At 42.8% G+C, this 22,280-nt stretch overlaps 1 protein-coding gene across 1 annotated transcript in view; it reads right to left on the bottom strand.

Moving 5' to 3' along the window:
* Positions 1-10,153: 10,153 nt before the first annotated feature.
* The window catches only part of LOC126416236 (endoglucanase A-like), a 35,673-nt gene continuing 23,546 nt past the window's right edge, over positions 10,154-22,280 (bottom strand). Inside the window, exons 6-8 of the mRNA XM_050083847.1 lie at positions 20,790-20,954; positions 17,487-17,626; positions 10,154-10,367 (exon numbers count right to left, since the gene is read on the bottom strand). Of these exons, the coding sequence (XP_049939804.1) occupies positions 10,154-10,367; positions 17,487-17,626; positions 20,790-20,954 (519 nt within the window). The remainder of the gene's footprint in view (positions 10,368-17,486; positions 17,627-20,789; positions 20,955-22,280) is intronic.

Raw genomic sequence — 22,280 nt, forward strand, 5'->3', positions numbered from 1 at the left:
GTCGGTGGAGTTCACGCTATGTGGCCTCTGGCTCGGAGCTTTTCTTGAAGTATCCGATTTGTACCAGTTCGTTGGGTCACTCTGGCGCCGACCGCTGCTCTGCCACACATGCAGTACGATATGCCAGAGTCATACGCTGAACATGATGGCCATCCCTCTTGGTGGTGCCAAGTCTTCGTCTGGAGCCCGGTCTTCTTGCAACTGTACTTTCTCGTTACCAAAATGGTTCTAATGGCTCTGAGCACTATGGGACTCAACAGCTGAGGTCATCAGTCCCCTAGAACTTAGAACTACTAAAACCTAACTAACCTAAGGACATCACACACATCCATGCCCGAGGCAGGATTCGAATCTGCTACCGTAGCGGTCGCCCGGCTCAGACTGAAGCGCCTAGAACCGCTCGGCCACACAGGCCTGCTCTCGTGACCACCGCTGCCAGCAAACATGTACAGCGGCTATAGTCTTGTCCAGTCTTTCTGTAATATCTCAAAAGGAATATCCATCTTCTCGTAGCCCTATTACACGACCTCGTCCAAACTCGGTGAGGAGGTTCTAATGGCGTCTCTACAGCTTAACAGGCATTCTTGACCAACATCAACTCACCACGTCCAATCTCAAAAGTAACTAAAGCTCACGACCATTGCAGCGTGTATTTAAAGCAAACCTGATAGTCATCTTCATAGTGGTGCTAATAGCGCTACTCTTATGTGACACGTGTGAAATTTGAAGAAACATCATCTTTCAGACGTAGAAACACTCCAACATCAGTTTATCTCGCAGAACTTTTCTTTTGTGCTGCGATTTTTTTACGTCAGTGTGTATTACCCTCATTGGGCAAAAGTTATGGTAAGTCTATGGGTGTGATGTATATACGGCAATGCCCCTCCACGAGCCCTCAAAAGTACAATAACATATCCAAGCATGCATTCTAAAAGGTGTTCCAAAAACAGATTGACCACGGATATTGCAGCACTACCCACATTTTATCTTGTACAGGTTTTATCGAATGTTCACAGATACAGCATCCCATAAATATTAGACTAAGTTAAAATCTGGTGATATGGGGGCGTGGTCACTGGCGTGATTTCAGTGGAATGTTCATCAAGTCACTTGTGTGCTACCAAATACCGACAATATGTCACACTGACCTACTGAAACATGGTATATCCGTCAGGGTACCCTAATGTCACATTGGGCTGCAGATGTCCCGCAACAATGTTCAGATGATGTGCATGTTCAGTGGTCGCCGTAGCAAGACACTAGGAACTAACTGCGACAGTTTGAACACAGTCCGGGCTCTAACCTCCAATCAGAACACGACTTTGTTGAGGGGAAGAGTATATAGATTCATGAGGCAAGCATTGCATTCTCACGTGCCCGTCATCACGACAGCATCAAAACCAAGATTCATTAGATGTACTACAGGCCTCCTCTGTTTCACAGCCCATTGACCACTGACGACGTTCGCGGACTCTTGCCAGTCGTTGAGCTCCGACTCGAGGTGTCAGGGAAGGGGACGTGAACCGGTCATCGACTGTTGAAGGCTGTGCAGTAGACTTGCCTCGATGCACTTCCGCTGGAACTGGTTTCTGACGAAGCAGACGGTCGATCACAGCATATGGATGTGTGGAGGCGACGTGACGATCGTTCGTCCGAGACTTGGGGTCGTCCCGTCTGGTGGCTTACGAGAGCTGTATTGAAGACGCGGAAAGATACTGTTGACTTCGGAAACAGAAATTCTTGTGTAATCTCGGATAACATGACTTGCGAAATATAGATGTATACAAGCATTGACCCAATAGTCTTGGACCGACTATCATCTCACCATCGAAGTCGTTTAACTTTCAGCGTAGTTCCATGGTTTTGGAACAACAATCTTTACATCTGTATATGTTGGCTCGGCGATGAAGTGCCCACTGAACCGCACCGTATTCACCGACCCGTATTCTCTGATGACCTCGACGTTGGGCGCTCATAAGCACCAACCACCGACCCGTATTCACATCCCTTAACGTTAAAAAAATACTCTTTAAGTAACAGTAGATTTCCCCTTCAATTTTCATTATTTCAGGTATTTAAAGCCCCTCGAGAAAAAAAAGTCCATTTCTATTTTGAAAATAAATCTTCAACAAGTAACCGAGCTAGCTTAGGAAAAAGACAGATTTCTATTTAATATACTATGTTCAAAATGTTATTGTATGACCAACTGATCATACCGTCGTCCTTTCCATTTTATAATCTGATCCGTGTCCGGCTCGCGTTGATGCCGCTCATAGCTTGGCATCTTGTAATAGCGATAGTGGCCTCTAGTTTCCTTAGTGTCTTTACTGGCGCCACTACGTTTGCTCGCCTTGTCTGTCCGTGAGCAGCAGCAGCGCTTATCGACAGTGCGTACTGTGCTTTGGAGTGGCCTCTACTACTTCCAGGTCGTCTTGTACCGAGCTAGTTGAGTTGGAACAGATCGGCAGTGAGGTCCAGACAGCCAGACAGTACTCGCCCAAACGCTGGCGACACACAAGCACTGGAAGGTTGTGGTCGCGGGAGTGCACGACCACGTCAAGGACCGGATTCAGCTAGTTTTAATTAATGGACTGTGATATTCGAGTAGTGCAACTTTTACCTGTGTGTGTGTGTGTGTGTGTGTGTGTGTGTGTGTGTGTGTGTGTGTCCACACATCGAAGTGCCCTCATGGCAACAAGTTGTCAGTCGACGATTTATACTGCGATCTTTCTCGTGCGTGACTTAAGTGGGGACGGCCGTCGCAGCGGACGACGTGCATTTGGTCTTCCTACTGCTTCTGGCTTCTCTGTGTTTGTGCCGACTTATAATTCGTCCGTGTTGTTTCACTGTAACTAGTTTTAGTATTGTGAGTTGTTTGTGGACATGTTTTCCCTGATCCGTGTGTATCTTGTGGTTTTGAATGAGAAGTTATTTTAATGCTGTCTGCGTACTGGATTTGGTGAAGGGAGCTGCGAACGGACATCACGTCGGTTGGGGGTGCAGCCGCTAGCAGGTCCGTGCAGCGCAGGGGCAAGCCGGGACCGCTGGCGGCGTGCTGCCACTGCCGGATCGAGGAGCGGTAGCTGTGAGAGCGACGACTTCGTTGCACACCGTACCCTGGACGTTTAAGTTGAGTGAACAGTTAACTGCTAATGCAGCCTCGACTATTCTGAGATCTCGCCTTTGGTCGGCAGGTTGTTCCTCCCAGGGCCGCTGAGCCTGGCGGCAATGAGTGAAGTATTTAGAGGCGGTGAAATATTGCAGTCTTCTTTCTCTATTTGTTATTCATCAGTGAATTTAGTATCATTCTTATTAGTGAAGTGCAACCAGCGGTATTTTCTGCCATGTGGTCGCTAACGCCCCAGTTACAGGGTGTTTCAAAAATGACCGGTATATTTGAAACGGCAATAAAAACTAAACGAGCAGCGATAGAATTACACCGTTTGTTGCAATATGCTTGGGACAACAGTACATTTTCAGGCGAACAAACTTTCGAAATTACAGTAGTTACTATTTTCAACAACAGATGGCGCTGCAAGTGATGTGAAAGATACAGAAGACAACGCAGTCTGTGGGTGCGCCATTCTGTACGTCGTCTTTCTGCTGTAAGCGTGTGCTGTTCACAACGTGCAGGTGTGCTGTAGACAACATGGTTTATTCCTTAGAACAGAGGATTTTTCTGGTGTTGGAATTCCACCGCCTAGAACACAGTGTTGTTGCAACAAGACGAAGTTTTCAACGGAGGTTTAATGTAACCAAAGGACCGAAAAGCGATACAATAAAGGATCTGATTGAAAAATTTCAACGGACTGGGAACGTGAAGGATGAACGTGCTGGAAAGGTAGGGCGACCGCGTACGGCAACCACAGAGGGCAACGCACAGCTAGTGCAGCAGGTGATCCAACAGCGGCCTCGGGTTTCCGTTCGCCGTGTTGCAGTTGCGGTCCAAATGACGCCAACGTCCACGTATCGTCTCATGCGCCAGAGTTTACACCTCTATCCATACAAAATTCAAACTCGGCAACCCCTCAGCGCCGCTACCATTGCTGCACGAGAGACATTCGCTAACGATATAGTGCACAGGATTGATGACGGCGATATGCATGTGGGTAGCATTTGGTTTACTGACGAAGCTTATTTTTACCTGGACGGCTTCGTCAATATACAGAACTGGCGCATATGGGGAACCGAAAAGCCCCATGTTGCAGTCCCATCGTCCCTGCATCCTCAAAAAGTACTGGTCTGGGCCGCCATTTCTTCCAAAGGAATCATTGGCCCATTTTTCAGATCCGAAACGATTACTGCATCACGCTATCTGGACATTCTTCGTGAATTTGTGGCGGTACAAACTGCCTTAGACGACACTGCGAACACCTCGTGGTTTATGCAAGATGGTGCCCGGCCACATCGCACGGCCGACGTCTTTAATTTCCTGAATGAATATTTCGATGATCGTGTGATTGCTTTGGGCTATCCGAAACATACAGGAGGCGGTGTGGATTGGCCTCCCTATTCGCCAGACATCAACCCCTGTGACTTCTTTCTGTGGGGACACTTGAAAGACCAGGTGTACCGCCAGAATCCAGAAACAATTGAACAGCTGAAGCAGTACATCTCATCTTCATGTGAAGCCATTCCGCCAGACACGTTGTCAAAGGTTTCGGGTAATTTCATTCAGAGACTACGCCATATTATTGCTACGCATGGTGGATATGTGGAAAATATCGTACTATAGAGTTTCCCAGACCACAGCGCCATCTGTTGTTGAAAATTGTAACTACTGTAATTTCGAAAGTTTGTCTGCCTGAAAATGTACTGTTGTCCCAAGCATATTGCAACAAACGGTGTATTTCTATCGCTGCTCGTTTAGTTTTTATTGCCGTTTCAAATAAACCGGTCATTTTTGAAACACCCTGTACCTGCCCTGGAGGTTAGCGTACTTTCCGGCAGTGTACCTTTCCTCGTCGTGTTCGACAGCCTTTTGTATTGTACGGTGCATATTTTTTTGGAGGTCTACCTTGGTTCTAGTGTTTCCTTCGGCCTTGGGTGTTTTCTGAAGACGTAGTGCCGTCTGTCTCTTCGCCCTTACTTAAAAATATTCCACCGTTGTACCGCTGATCGGACGTTAGGCGGATTGGTTAGTCGGGCGGTCGGCGCTTAAGCTGCCCTAATTTTAGTTGCCATCCTATTGCGTGAGTACAACTCTTGGCTGCCTGTCTCACCTTACGTTATATCTGAGTTACTTTCCCAGGCCGACCCTTGGAACACTTGCTGAGAACCACTTGTCCTGTTTCCTTAGATTGTGATGTTTGTTTTAAGGATATTTGTAATTTTCTAATTATTGTTGCTGTGGCCTTCAGCCTAGCAATAATTTCATCTATTTCATAATAAGGCCTTGTTACAATAAGTTTTTTAAAAGCAAACTTGTTTTGAAAGCAAAGTATTTGTTGAAATGTGTGCTATTTGGAATTGTTCTTCTGACTTCTAATTCAGGCCTTCAGCTGTTTGTTATTTAAAGTTGTGCATGGCCTTCAGCCGAGAATAATTTGATGTCTTTCGTGAAAAGTCCTTAATCAGTGTTACAGTAAGTTTTTTTTAAGCAAACTTGTTTTAAAAGCAAGCTATTTATTTAAAAGTGCTATTTGGAATTGTTCTGACTTCTAATTCAGGCCTTAAGCCGTTTTTTTGTTTGAGGTTATTGTTGGTGGCCTTCGACCCTAAAATTATGTAATTTTTTTTCTGTGATAAGGCCTTCAGCCGTCATACGTTCCATTGTGTTTTTTAAGAGATTGTTTTAAAAATTTGTTTCTTTAAATAAAGTTTACGTATTTGTTGTGCAAAAGAGAGTAACTGATTACGGCCCCATCCTGAGAAGCCAGCTCTCATAATCTAATAAATTATTTTTCCACTTTGCATTTCATAGCTCTCTTCGTATGGCATTTCTAAATACATTTTTCCTTTTCATAGGAAGAGTATGTGAAATACTTGATCAAGCTATACCACGGTTGTTCAAATGTAACTGCCTTTTCTTTTCTTTCAGATTATTGATAACAAGAGCATAACTTTCTCAAACTTTTTGAAATATACAAATGATTAGGAGTTAAAAGCTGACATTTTAATTTACAACATTCTCAGCAATTCCAAATTTAATTTTTGTGATAAAACAGACATGTGTGACTAATAGTCACTATCAAGTTTCTAGCCTCTGTTAGAGTTGCGCTTACACCTTCTTCTATGGGCAAATATTGTGTAAATACCTTTTTATCTGCTCGATAAGAGTGTCTCTCTCTATTCACCTCTCAACATAAAAAGACGGTTCAGGTCACTCTGACTGTAGATTCACCTGATCTAGGTGTTGGCCCTCCCTTACAAGGGTGTGTCTACCCTTTATTTCTCCGATGCCTATATGAAATCCCGTACATTCAACTTCATATCCTTAACAGCATTCACAGCCTCTGAGCCTTATGTTTATATCTCCCAATGACGATGTTTCCGCGAAACATATCAAATCTACTCAGTTACTCCAACGTATGTTTCCTGAGTCCTTCTTTTACAACTGCTACCTATGCTACTTTCAGTGTTACAAATTACCTAAATCTGTATGAAATCATGTAATAAAAAGCTTCCTTTCGCGATATTCTTCCTACGTTTGTTATAATATTTGTTACTAACAACATTCTTCCACGCTCTTCCAGGTGTTCATCACCTTCCCATAATTGCTACTTGTTAATAACTGTTAGCCCGCGATCTACGCGGTCACATTCCGCCCACATGGAAAACAATTACAAAAGTACAATTTGCAATGTCTGAACGTATTTATTTTTCATTTCTTTCGGCCAGTACTCGCAATATACACTAAGAACTCACTATGCGAATACTGTTGCGAATACCTGTATGTTTGGTCTTAATCTCTGTTTAATCTTTCTAGTTCATATAAGACATATCTATTTAACAGATAACCTGTGCCACTATTTTACAAGAGGTGTAATATATTGATAAGTATAGGCTTTTTATTGCACTGACACAAATCATTTGTTCAGTAACGCTCTCTCGTCAGAAATAACTTGAGCCTTCTATATTCCTTTTGCTCCTCATCTGTTAAGCAATTCATTAGTGGTCTCTTCCCAGAGATAATTCCATGTTCAGCTATTGCACCCAGACAATTTGCTCGCCAAACTAGCGTATATGGTAAGAGGTCATACTTGCCTTCACTTGGGGTATGATTTCCGCCCCCTTGCCATTCCCTCTGTTTTGTGACTTGCCTAACACGTCAGTGTTTCGTCATTTCGTCATTATGTCCACAAGCTGCTACTTGCTTACGGTAGGTAACCTCCCAAACATAATGCGTCTAAGTACAGATAAAGTGATAAATTCTTATCACACAAAACGTACATAATACGTCATTTACATTCGGTACATGATACACCGTGGCTGTAGTGGATTTTGTTTGTATTATCGCAATCGTTCCACTGATTTACGAGATAACTATGGTAAGTCCCTCTGTAACAGGGCAGAGGCAATTTCAACTGTGAGGTGCAAAGATCTGGAATGGTCTCCAGTCAGCTTCACGAGGCCAAATGGGGATCTGCATGATAAAAAAGGTTATGAAATTCTCATGAAAGCTGCAAAAATGGAGTAATATTTTAAGGCTTGCAACAGGCTGGGAGCAGCGTGACATTTATATTACTTTTACTTTGTACATCAGATGAGCATCGGCAGTTGTCACACAAGTTAGGTATTTGTTTCGCGTGGTAGACAAAGCGTAACAAAATAGTATAGTTAATTTCTCAAGACCAATTCCTTACTCAGAGAAGGATTTGTCATAGTAACATGCTTCTGCAGGAGATTTATTTCCACTCTAGAACAACTTTTTTAAATTCTTCGTAATCCATAAATGGCGAGAAAAAAAGGGATGCAGCATAACACATGAAATTTTTTCACATGAAATATTCAAACTGCCTTCTAGGATACTCCTGCTGACATTCTAATACTTGTTTTTGTTGCTTTTCACTGAAAGTAATGTTGATCAGCTATTCACGTCATTAAGACAAATTCCGTTTCCTTACTTGCATATCGCATCACCTGTTGAGGATGACAACGTACTTCAAGAGCGCGAAATTATTGAGAAGGGTTTTTTACGGTCTTCATTTCTGACACAATGAAACGTAAGTGTCAAAAAAGCCGAGTTGGCGGCCATTTGAATTTCTCAGGAACGAAAGTGTACAAAAAAAGCTGCGCTGGCAAATGGCTGTTTGGTGTACGGTGTAAGTCGCGCCTCCGACGTTTCTATGATGACAGAATTTCGAGGATTATCTTTGAAGCAACTGACTGTCGTCTTAGGGGTTAGGGAACGTCAAATCTTTCTACTTTCGATTGGGGGAAGTATAATGGAGGAGGCAATTCTTCAGGTAATTCACGACGACACAAATGTTAACAAAATATTAGTTGCAGTAAGTTTCTTCTATGTTGACGCGATGATGAGTGCTACATAATGACCTGCTGTCTGTATCTATACCATTTACAGCGTGGACAGGTGTTATCAGTTGTTAATTTTTCTGGTGGGGCACACGAATGGTTTATTCAGCAACTTGTTAATGAATGTTTTAGTACAATGGTGCATTTTACGGCTTAGTTGTCTTGAGAGCGTTATGTAAGTATAAGCTCACACACACAGCAAGTAAGAGCTCTCCTCAGACAGTTTACTGAGGACACGTTCTCTTTTTCTATACAGGATCATTCATTCCTTTCTTAGAGGATCCTGTAACTGATCTCTTAGATGTCATGCCTTTGTAAATACAAAGTACTAGGCACACCACTGCCCATTAAAATTGAAATGCCAGAAGGATACCAAGTAATGAATTTACCTTCCTTCATGTATACGCATTAGGCGAAATATAGATTTGTTCTGATAATGCTGGGCATAGAGTCAAACGGATACGTCACCCAAATCGCTTCAACGTTACGTCACAGTTCATAGATTATATGGCTGGTGAGAGGTGGCTTGTCAGTGTCTACGCAATCCGTATGAGATGTTTTTAAAGTGTCAGAGAACACGCCAAATCCCCGTGTGTCGAGGTATGTGATGACAGCAAGAGCAAAATTCTATGTGACATTACCTTGTTGAAATACAATACTTCGCAGACTTCGAAGATAAGGCATGATTACCGGGCTTTCCACGTAACATATGCTGGCTGTGCGAACCACAGGTGATTATGAAGTTCATCTAACGTCGCACTACAACATGATATCGCACGTTGGGTCCATAGAACAGTGGCAAACGCAATCTATCAACATTCGTTCTACTCAAAGACGCCACACATGGACACATCCATTACCATTGTGTAGGAATAACCGGAACTCGTACGAGACGATGGCATAGAGCCATTCCTGTCTCCAGTGTTCTCTTCGGGCGCTCTGCTGTTGGCCACCCTCGCTGCTGATAGGTTTCTATGTCCTCAACAATGGTCGTCCTGCTGACAGTCACTGATGCTCCAGACTGACTGTGTGGGCACATGCTTCGCTAAAATCAATCTCATTTCCTTACTCAGGCTACATGGCGTTGCTGTACGATCCTACATAGCCAACCAACAGTGAATGTGCTCTCTGGCGCTAATCGCTTGGGGCCGTGTGTTCTGTATAGCTCTTCTTAATCCATCGATACCATACTGGTATGACGGTCGTCGTATCCCAGCCAAAGCGTGAAGCTAAACTACAAACTCTACGATTTTGTCGTTGTCAAAATTCGACAAACAGTGTTAGACATTTCCCCTAATGTCATGATCATCTTACAAAGAGACAGGATTCGAATACAATTTTTTAGTGAAAACACACGGTATGATACTTAGCCATGTGCAGAATGTAGATGACATTATTGCTGTCTTCTTTGTGCTGTTTTAATAATGTGCATATCCAAGCATGTAGTACACTTGGTGTTGATTTTGTTTGTGTTGCACGTCGCCTTCTTGTCGCTGCTATTCTAATGGCTAGCAAAGTAGATCATGCGCTGTGGATGTCATTCCAGCCGTGGGCGATCGCTCGCTGCTGGAATTGAAATGTATGGAAGGTATGTTGAATAGGTTAATACAAAGAGAAGCAATACCTAAGTTGTGCTATGCGTTTAGTTTATTGTGGGACATCTGTGAGAGGGAATGGTTCAGAGTCCGAGTTGTACGAGAGCCGCCACAACCCCCTGGAATCCAGCGTTGAAGTCGAGCGCGACCTCGTTGTGCTGGTAGTCAGTGCGGTCGTCGTAGTAGGCGTCGTTGGCGTCCGGTCCCCCCACCAGGGCGCCATACAGCACGTGCGGGTTGGGGTCCGTCGTGCTGTACTGCGTCCAGTCGCAAGTCGCGGGCGCGTCGGGGCAAGACCTGCCAACACAGAGCAGCATACAAGAGGTCAGAAATTTACACTTCCAGTTCAGCTTCAGCATGAGAGTCAAGAAATATGAGCAGTCGGAACAACGGAACTAATTAATAATTAAATATATCTGGACGATTCCTTCTTGTCCAAAACCCATTTGTGTTTCTTCACTATTTATCTACAGATGTTTCGGCTATGGTTGGTACAAATATCTTTTGCAGCAGAAACTAACGTCTGAAGCATAGCTCTGCGTGGACTACGAGGGAAGTTTAGAAGACGATAACCGAAGCGTTTTACACGTGGCCCCACAGAAGTATGATGAAAGTTATGTGGAATCATAAGATACGAAACGAGTTTCCGCGCAGAAATGGCGAGTATATAAATACCGGGTATTATAGTATAAATTTGAAAACTTAATACACCATGGAATAATGTAGATAGAGAGGTAAAAATGGACACACATGCTTGGAATGACAAGGGGTTTTATTAGAACAAAGAAAAAGATCACAAAATGTCCGATGGATAGCGCTGGACAGCAAAACGTCAGTGACTGCTACCGTGACGGGTGAGAGGTACGCCGATATGTTACAGAATCGCATCATCCCCAGCCTGGCTGATAAACACCTGCTGGAACGTACGATGTTTTTGCATGATGGCGCTCCACCCCATATTGTTAGACGCGTGAATGATCTCTCGCGAGCGTCGTTTGGTGATGATCGTGTGCTCAGCAGCCACTTTCGTCATGCTTGGCCTCCCAGGTCCCCAGACCTCAGTCCGTGCGATTATTGGCTTTGGGGTTACCTGAAGTCGCAAGTTTATCGTGATCGACCGACATCTCTAGGGATGCTGAAAGACAACATCCGACGCCAATACCTCACCATAACTCCGGACATGCTTTACAGTGCTGTTCACAACATTATTCCTCGACTACAGCTATTGTTGAGGAATGATGGTGGACATATTGAGCATTTTCTGCAGAGAACATCATCTTTGCTTTTCCTTACTTTGTTATGCTAATTATTGCTATTCTGATCAGATGAGGCGCCATCTGTCGGACATTTTTTGAACTTTTGTATTTTTGTGGTTCTAATAAAACCCCATGTCATCCCAAGCATGTGTTTCAATTTATACCTCTCTATCTACATTATTCCGTCATTTATTCAGTTTTCAAATTTATACTGACTTTTTGATCACCTGGCATATGGGAAAATTTAACGAGAAGAACAGACAGGATAATAAGACATACTAACTGCAGAGGAGCTGTAACGAGCTGTAGAGGGTAAAAACTGTAGGGGATTGAAGTACATCCAACACATAATTGAGGACGTTTGCTGTAAATGCTGCTCTGAGATGAAGATATAGAACTTGCCAGAGGAGAGGGAGTCATGGCAGATTGGTCGTATGAAACCGAATTACCGATGAGGAAAAAGAAGTGACACATGATTTTGGGAATATTTTTATATTAGCGCGGTAATCCAGCGATATCTCGTACTGGAAAGCTGTCATGTAATACTAATTCCTTAAATCGAAAGTTATACAACTGAAAGTAGCCCAGCGTGCACATAACACTTCAGGGTCCAGTAGTTTTTCATAGTGTCATTTCTCCTCTGCAACAAGTTAGCCGTTAGCAACGGGTTAATTCATAACAAAGACGAACGTATCCCGCGTGAACACATTTGGCAAGCAGTATCTGTCTTTTACAATACAGACTGTTGTAGAATTTTACGTTATAGCAGCTCTATAAATTGTATTCAAAAAAGTACTTTTTCAGTGTTTGCTCTACATTGGTCTGTTCCACCTCCTTGTTTCCCAACGGATTACACAATCATTATGCGTAACTCCACAGTGAAAAATAACAATATTAACAAGACCAACATAGTTTCAGATGACAGAAAATATGATAATACTTTCTATACTGCTCAAGACGAACGGAGACCAGAACACCAATATTGGTTCAGAGGCCAACTGACAGTTGTTAGTTGTGGACTGCTGTATTATGATTCAAAATTACTTTTGAATGACCACGACAGTTTCTTTTTCTTTGCAGTAATCATTCCTATTATGTCTGGAAACCTTTGATTACAATTTCCCGTACTTAAAGTAATCGGGGACCCCTGCTCATAAAAACGTTTTCTAAGCAACAGCATCCAGTTTCATTGCGTACATTACAACAAAATGCCGTAACTCTGCGTTCAGAATCGTTTGGCCCCGTTAGTTGCACACATTATTTATGACAGGACTGCACTCCATTCTTTGAATTGTGCATTTCACAGGAAGGCTGAAAGGTGCTCACTGATAAATCTTCCCTCATAGGTTACGACATCATGTACTTAAATTTCATTGTCCAAACAAGTTTTGGTCTGGAACATTCGCCTCCTCCCTGTGGTTGAACGGCCACGTTTCTTGTTACTTTAAGCCCTCAGCGACAACTTTTTTTCCAGTTGGTTACTTTTCTTTTATCCACATGTTTGGGCTTCCGATGTGCCAGCTAACCGAGTGCGTTAAAGCATAGCTTCGAGGATACGGGGAGATGTGACTGTCCCGGCCAGAATCCTCTTCGCATATCAAATACGAAGGCTGCTGAGTCGGCTTGCCTGGATATGGCTTTTAGGGGGTTTTCCATATCCAGGTAGGCACGTATCGCGTTGGTAGCAACGTCCCGCCTCAGATATGCACTGCGCAAACATTCAGAGAAGTTTCTCATACTTCAACGTAGATGTACTCAGAAGCAGAGAGGCAGGGCAGGCAGACTCTGTCCCAGCAGGAGTGTTGTCGTCAGGAATGGCACACGGCCAACTACCGCTGACATGGCCTCACCCCATATAACAATATCAGCAACGTAGGAGAAACTGAAGAGGTAAATAGAAGATATGTTTGACTTTCCGTTCCATCTTTTGTTCTGCAGAATTCTATTCTAGGTAGTTTGTCCTCCATCGTTTTCGATATTCGCTTGCCAAGTTCAGGCTTCTCTTCGTTAGCACTTCGACGACGTTTTGGTGTTTGTACAATTCTTTTAAGTCTTTATTTTTTTCTTATCCTCCATTCCATATCATCTTCTTCACATACAAGTCCAAAAATTATCTTTAGTATACTGGTAAATTAACGAAAAGGGATTAGTTTATTAATTATCAGCATGGGAAAATACTACCCAACAAGAATGACACAAAAAAAAATGAAAGACGTACTTTTCGTAACTACTTAATTACAGTGGTCCACAGTCCTGCTTTACAACTGAAGAACTTGATACAGCTGATGTACAATTCACCATCTCATCAGGGAACAAAATACAGCGAACAATAAAGAAATTAAAGAATAACGAGGCTTATGCCGAAGACCTGCTATACGCTGAATTTTTAAAGAATGGAGCACCACAACTCGAATAAGAACTATGGAATTTAACTGAAACGCTCTGGGGGTAGAAACCATAACTGGGAGCGGAAAACAACATTTACATGGCTTTTATTTGTGTCCAATATCTACGCAGTAATTAGTTTACTCGATGACACTTTTAAAACCCTGTCGATTTGCCTATTAAAGAGGCTGATACCCTTAACTGGAGAACTGACTGGAGACTACTCTGAGCTGAGACAGGGGCACGCCACTTCACCTATTTCATTTACAAGCATCTTAGAGTAGATCGATACAGAATTTACTAAAACTAACTCACAATGCAGGAGGCGAAAATTACTAACCTTTCGTATGTTGTTGTTGTTTTTTGGGGAAGGAGACCAGACAGGGAGGTCATCGGTCTCATGGGATTAGGGAAGGATGGGGAAGGAAGTCGGCCGTGCCCTTTCAGAGGAACCATCCCGGCATTTGCCTGGAGTGATTAGGGAAATCACAGAAAACCTAAATCAGGATGGCAGGACACGGGATTGAACCGTCGTCCTCCCGAATGCGAGTCCAGTGTCTAACCACTGCGCCACCTCACTCGGTGCCTTTCGTATGCAGATGATGTAGCAGTGATAAGTAGTTCCAAACATTACTAGTTAGAATCATGTATAACTATTACGCTGAGATTAGATGATTACGTGTAAGTGAAGAAAAAGACGGAAGACCGGGTCGTAAGGAAGAAAATCAGATGTGTTGTACCTTTGGCTGTAGACAGATTCACTTTCAAGTAGTTAGGGAGTTTCACAGCAACAACCGTAGAACCTATTTACAACGGATATATAATTAGACTACCTGTTACCCTCTGTTTGGCTCGCTTATTTATAGTTTTGTTAAGATGAATTGTGCTGAGTAAGTTAGCTAGTAAATTTACGAGATGTCTGTGTTACAGTGGCGTATAAAAATGTATGCAATGCCACTATGTAGTTACGTAAAGGAAATGTTTCTGTGGTTTTTCTGCATATCGAATCTGAAAGCATGCATTATATTTTCCAGTTATAGTTAAAAAATGGTTCGATTCATTACATTCGCGCAGAAGTAGTGTGTTTAGTGGTTCCTCTGTCTTATCTAATACTGGATGGATATTTTACCACCAAAGCAACACATAACAACCTTGCATTTTAATGTTTCATGCTGCCTACATTTTTGATCAATCCCCCTACGATGACTAATTCATGATTAACGTAGTCAGTAAATATATAATCAAATGGAGCTACACCAAAAGCCTCCTGCGTTCCAAATGTAAAGTTACGATTCTACGTTTGTCGTGCAGTCTTTAAATGAAGCCGTCGTTGTGAGTCTACAAGTGTCTTGGAAGCTACTAGGGATGCGTGACGCTGAACGTCTAAATTGCGACTGGCTTTGAATGTTCTAATGTCTCTGTAGCTCTTAAGGCCACCTGACGTGCTGCATCCGAGTTCGGCGGATACGAGATTGATCTAATTTTTGTTCGAGTAATTTTCACAGCTCAAGATTTCTTACAAATATACGTTACATCAGACTTACGTTTGTGAGGCTTGTAGTAATAGCTTTAAACATGGCTCTCAGGGTTCCCGTCCTTCGCGAGTGGTGATGATGTTAAGGCAACGCATGCATCCAAACGCGAGCGGAAGAAGAAAAGACCTGGCGGGAACTGTGCCTGGAAAACCATGATCGTGAAACAGGAACGCTGATCGGATGACCACAAGGTGTTCACGGGAATTCTAGCTCAACAAAGGGGCTGTTAAGCGACGCATGACGCTCAGCGGCTAAACTGCGATTGTTACTGTTGAATCTCCACCAAATCTCCCCAACTATGCCAGATGATGCAGCAATTCAATATTACAAACCACGAGCTCAGTGCCATTGGATCTGCACTGTCACGGAAGAATCTATACACTAAGAGTCGCCAACTTTGCGCCATTGTCGTCTGCATGCCACTGAGGTATACTATAGTTAAAAATGTCAGTAATACTCAAAAAGATACAACTTAACAAGGAATTCAGTAGTCTGTCCCAGGGTTCAAGCTATATCTATACTAAATACCGTAGGAACCTGTTCAGTCGTGATAATGTAACAGAGTGAGCTACTTTCGCAATTAACACTGGAGTTAGTGGGGAAGTGCGGATTGAACATGTTGAGAATTGAATAAACATTGTATTGATTCGTTGTATCATATTACGTGGAAGGCATGAATCAACAAAAGCATTTCTACAGATATGATCAAGTTGAAAACTGAAAGAATAAATAACTTTTCCGGAGCAAAAATATTTTTTCTGATTTTGCGTAATATTCTTCAAATCAGTAAATACCTTGCACTACACGCTTTGTAAACTAGCCCATTTTCTTCATCAGGGTTCAAATTGTCTCATGCCAAATGTCATGGATATCGGTGCAGTGGTTTAGTCGTGAAAACGTAACAGATATAACTACTTTTGCATTTATATTATTAGTATGGAAGTAGGAATTGGCATGGACTAAATATGTTGACGATTGTATAAGTATTGTGTTCTTGCTACTACTCATGGGTGCGCTCGCCTATGAGCAAAACGAAATAAAATTTGTGTATAGGTTCATTGGCCGGGAGACCATGGTTGGGATGTTTGGGAGCTTCGTGCAAGTCTTTCCGTTTGACTCCACGCCGGTTACTTGCACGTCGAGACTGATGATGATGGTAAGGCAACGTAAACGTCCAAACGCGAGCGGGAGAAGAAAAGACCTGGCGGGAATTGATCATGGATAACCATGATCGTGAAACAGTGACACTAACCAGATGACAACACGCTGTTCACGGAAACTCTAACTCAACAAAGGAGCTATAAGGTACGCATGACGCTCACCGGCTAAAGTGTGATAGTTTTGTGACTGGTATTAGTATGGAAGTGTGAATTAAACATCTAGAGGATTGTATAAACATTATAGTCATTACATTCAATTTTACTATGTAGAACATGTTAAACATTAAAAGCATTTTCTCAACTAAGATGAAGTTCAAAAGTTTTAGAGTAAATAGCTTTTCCAAAGAAGCCGGCCGGTGTCGCCGAGCGGTTCTAGGCGCTTCAGTCTGGAACCGCGCGACCGCTACGGTCGTAGGTTCGAATCCTGCATCGGGCATGGATGTGTGTGATGTCCTTAGGTTACTTAGGTTTAAGTGGTTCTAAGTTCTAGGGGAGTGATGACCTCAGCTGTTAAGTCCCATGGTGCTCAGAGCCATTTTCCAAAGAGTAATTATTGTTCCATATTTTGGGTTATATTCTTCAAATCAATGAATATGTTGAACTACACACTTAAATATAGTAGTCTATGTTCCTCCTCAGCGTGAAAGCTATCTCCAGACCAATTTTTTTCAAAATCGGTTCAGCAGTTAAGTTGTGAAAGCGTAACAGGCAGTTACTTTCGCAATTATGAAATTGGCATGGATGCCTGTCTAGTAATAGTGAACAAATCACTTCTTAGATTCACCAAAATTCTAAAGAAAACAGTTTGGGACACTTTCCACTTATCTAAAAAGATATGAAGTAGAAGAAGAATTGTTCCTAACACAACAAATTATTAACTAGTACTGCTACCCTTCTGTCGCTGCCGAAAACTCAAAGAGGAATCAGTACGATAAATTTCACCCATTCGCGGAAGGAGAAGCTAGTACTCGTACGCTGATGTGCTAACGCAGGCGAACAGCTGCCACTGAGCTGTGGTTAATAGCGTGGGCTTCACCATGCGACAAGGAACGGGCTGAAGACGGCGGGCTGGCTACTTACGCGGCGCGGTGGTGGGGTCTGACTGGAGGGTTCTCGCCGAAGCCGACGACGTAGCTGCGACCGGTGTCCCCCAGGATGTAGCCGATCTGCTCCTTGGCCAGCGCCTGGTTCTCCTCCGTGTTGATGCCCAGCGCTGCTGCCTGAGAAATGTCAAGAGAATAGATATTTTAGTAAAGTGTCTATTGTTAGCCATGGGATCGGAATCTTATTTATGTAGAACTTTTGATAAGCACAGTCTGGAAAGCTATTTACGAAGTAAACAATTTATTACATTATTCAGTCTAAAAAATTAATTACATTCCTGTCGATAAAAGGCATTATCCGTCAACAACTTTGTCAGCAGTAGGAATATATTTTATTTCATTTTATCTACACACATCAACAAAAGTTTTCTATCATCCCTATACAGATATGTCCTGCAAGTGTGTCTGTTCCTGTACCGATATGTATGTTGATCCTGATGTTGTTTCTGAACATACTCCCAATTAAGCGCAACATACGTAGGGCGCCGCGCTCGAATGGACTGCAGCATTTCAGTTGAAAGCAAAACATCATAGACGTCTGTGGGACAGTAGAATGAACACCCATCATTACACTAAAGACAATAATTACCAGTCATCGGATCTGCATCACCACGTTACGAGAAGAAAGCTTGTCAGCCAGGGAAGTTGCTCCACCTGTGCTCCGGAGTCAAAGTGATGTGGCGCGGTCGTGGAATCGGTTCCAGTTTAATGCTGAGGACTTACACCGCACACGATGTCCACGTTCGACACTTGCTCATCATTATCGGTATACATGACTATCGCATGATGTGACTCTCCAGTCCAGACGAGCACGGCGAGCACGCCATAGTACATCAGAAATCCACGGAATAAGTCACAGGAGGGGTAGAAATCACACAGAATGGACTATCCAAGATTAACGTTGGGGGTTTGGACGAAATTTGGGTCAGTTTGCATCCAGATAATCGCACACAACGTGTTGGGAAACAACTCGGTAATATCCCAAGCCTGCGACACTGTTGTCCCACATGTGCAACAAGGTGGCTTTGGAGTGATATCCTAGGGTGGCGGTTCATGAGACCACAGTATACTTCTTGTGGTTGTTGACGACCCACTCATTGACCGACGGTACAGGTACGAGATTCTGCATTCAATGGTGGGTATCGTTTGGCCAAAGTTTTGGCGACAATTTCATCTCGATGGATGATAACTCGGATGCTCATCGTGCTAGTCTCATGAACACGTTCCCCTAACATGCTGGTATCACCAGAATGGAGTGACCTGCCAATACTCCGGACATGATCCCTATCGTACATGTGTGGGATCGATTGAAACGATCTGTTTTAGGGAGTCGACAGCGACCACATACTCTGAGTGGCTTACGCAGAATCACTATCGAGGAGTGGGACGATTTGCACCAGTGCTTTCTTTGTGATCTCATTGATCGAATGGCACGACGGATTCAAGCCTAATCCGAGCAAGGGGACGTTCCATCACTTATGGAGGTTTCTCAGGAGTGCTGTGAAACCCCCCTAAACGCACTGAAAATTAATATACATGCATGGTTCAAAGGATATTTTCGTTTTCTGCGGCATGAATTTAGAAATAAAGGGATAATGAAAAACTTTTTTTGATGTTATTCGGACCATGATTGACTGTAGTTAAATTTCACAGCAATATATTCTCAAGAAATGGACCTCATCTCATCACACCCTAATATTAAATGGAAGACACGAATACTCTCGGCATATTATAATAGTTGCTTCATAGTCACTTTTCTAAGTGTTGCGTTCCTTGATCCAAATGGAACAGTGCTGGGCGAACATTTACTCATGTGCATTCCTGCATCTGCACACGAGGTGGTGGTTGGCTAGCGTATGAAACTTAGACACCTGTTAGTGATCGTGATGCCCCCTCAGCGTAGCAGAACTGGTTCAGGCGTTAAAGGCTATGACTCGATTTTCGTCATCGTTTACGCATTCGACCCAAGACTTGAACAACCTCCCAACATATGCTGAATTTTAACAGAAACTAAAACGCAGTCTTGATAGCCTGAACACGTTTCTTTAAAGATGGTCATCGGTTTCAATATGTTTTAGACCATCATCAGACTCGCTGTACTCCAAACGTGCTAGGCAGAGGCGTTGACGTGGAAAAGGAACCGTGTCTGAGACACGGATGTCAACCGATCTGATTGACATCCGCGTCTCGTACCTACGGTTGCTGCCCTACCCCACCAGCCGCCTTTGGATTATGGTCTGATGATTGTCTAAATCAGAGTGAAACCAATCATCATTTCTGAAGAAATGTGTTTATGCTATCAAGACTGCTTTTTAATTTTTATTAAATATTGTTTGTAGATCTCTGCTCTTCCAACTATAATTACAAACATAAAGACGCTTAAGTGGCTCGCATAAGGTCTAGTAGCAAAAGATCCATAGGCCCGCATCTCTCTCTCGCTCTCTCTCTCTCTCTCTCTCTCTCTCTCTCTCTCTCTCTCTCTCTCCCCTCTTCTCTGCCGTCCTCTACTTGAGTAGACTCCAAAATTGTCCAGAGAGAGTTTTTACTTCTGACTGGCCAGTTAGAATTCCCCATCCTAGGAAGCAATTCTTGTTCTACGGTAAAAGAAATACCTAATCCAATAACATTTCGAATACTGAAAGGACTCTAAAATATTGGTTCGTTTACTGATGTATCGCAGAATCTATAATGGCTATATCTCATCAAGTCGTGAATCTTGTATGATTTCTTGGAGTAGCGACTCAGTGTACAATGGAGTTGTAGACCCACTTGCCAGACAAGTAGAGTCTCTTCGACGCATACAGTAGCATGACGTTAGCCTGGAGAGATGCTTTTTTTCTCTATGTCTCGAAGCCACTCGTGTATAGTCTCAACGTAATATATTTTACAGGAAGAACATATGTCCTGTATCAGCTTACTGGTACAGAGATTATCGAATGTAGATTATTAGTTAGGTATGGGATGCCTGGTGCATTTGCTCATTCAGTACGTCCTCTCTTGCATAAGCCAGACTAACATTAAAGATAGAATAAGATCAATCCCTTCCACTCTACTACCTCTTCCACAGCAATGGAAAATGGGGAGAAAATAAATATAGGTAACATTTTGTCACTGGCACCGGCAGTTCACCTACATGAAATTATCGACTGGTAACAGATCAGCGTATCAGAGTTATTGATAACATTTTTTTTCGAATAATCATGAATACTTACCCATGAAACAACGAACACGTAAACAGTTGTGGATCACATTTTCTACAGATGAGCTCCGACAAACTCACCTTGAGACAAGTCAACGCGACGTTGGCGGCCAGTCGGAGGTTCCCCCAGTCGGAGATGTAGAGCAGTTTGAGAGGGGTCCGCTGCTGCTGGTGCACCATGTACGTGCAGTGGTCGGACAGCTGTGTGGAGAACTGCTCGTCACCGGTTATCTCCGCCAGGAGTGCCTGCAATACAGACCATAACGTTGCCGGCTAAACCATCACAGTAAAGTTACACATTTCCTGCTTCATTCTAATCGTACAATATCGTTCCCTCTTTTACACTTTTCATGAGTCATTTTGACTCAACGCTATATTTTGGCTACTTTCGTAAAATATTTTAGTAAATTACCATAATATCTTTCCAGTAATACCAAACTTTGGTCGAACAAGTGGAAAACGTTACTATTATTACACTTCCAGAAAAGTACGTTTTGTTCACTTGAAACCTCCCCATTGAAAAATTTATGAATGATTGTACTGGTGAACCCCTTACGTTATTTGATTTTCAAACAGCTGAGCAAAACTGAACGTGCACAGACATTTCTCTATTTACTTATTCAGATCATCAATAAACTGACACACAATATCTTTAGCACAACGCAATCTCACTTTCAATAGTCCCTACAAAGGAATGGCCCTGACTAACAATAAACTATACCTTTCATGAATCACTTACCTCACAAAAATCTTCGTTACTCGAACTACTGCAATACAGCGAGCGCCAATACTGCCAGCTAAATAAAAGATTCTAACTACTGAAGGCACTAACTACTGATAGGCATAGTTAGCAAATGAAAGATTTTGATGTAGAACAAACAATGTATTTACCTTAATAGTGTTCAAAAGTCATAATATATTTATATCAGTTCATGACATCCAGACCTACAAATTTCGTTTTTCTGACAGACACACGTCCAGATCGTCCGCTCTCAAAACTCTGCCATCACTCTCCCCAGTCCACTACCGCTGGCGGCTCACCCCCAACTGCGCAACGCTACGCGCTGTTCACATCCAACTGCCCAACACTATAATAGCGAATATTACAACAATGCCAACCAGCCACAGACTGCACACAGCACAGCCAGTGATTTTCATACAGAGCGCTACGTGGCGTTACCAATATAAAAACCTAAACAGCCTACTTACATAAGTAAGTGCATTTGATGTATTTGTTAGCATTAATATAAATTTTTTTTAACAAATATGTATTGGCCAGTGCCCAAAGCAATGTATAAAAATTTTTGTGGGGAACATGGAGGCTACGTAAGTAGGCTGTTTACGTTTTTATATGTAGCTATGTATGAAAATCACTGGCTGTGCTGTGTGCAGTCTGTGGCTGGTTGGCATTGCTGTAATATTCGCTATTGTAGTGTTGGGCAGTTGGATGTGAACAGCGCGTAGCGTTGCGCAGTTGGAGGTGAGCCGCCAGCAGTGGTGGATGTGGGGAGAGAGTTGGCTGAGTTTTGAGAGCGGACGATCTGGACGTGTGTCTGTCAGAAAAACGAAATT

The sequence above is a fragment of the Schistocerca serialis genome, chromosome 8 (assembly GCF_023864345.2).
Source record: "Schistocerca serialis cubense isolate TAMUIC-IGC-003099 chromosome 8, iqSchSeri2.2, whole genome shotgun sequence".
In the NCBI taxonomy this organism is placed as follows: Eukaryota; Metazoa; Arthropoda; class Insecta; order Orthoptera; family Acrididae; genus Schistocerca; species Schistocerca serialis.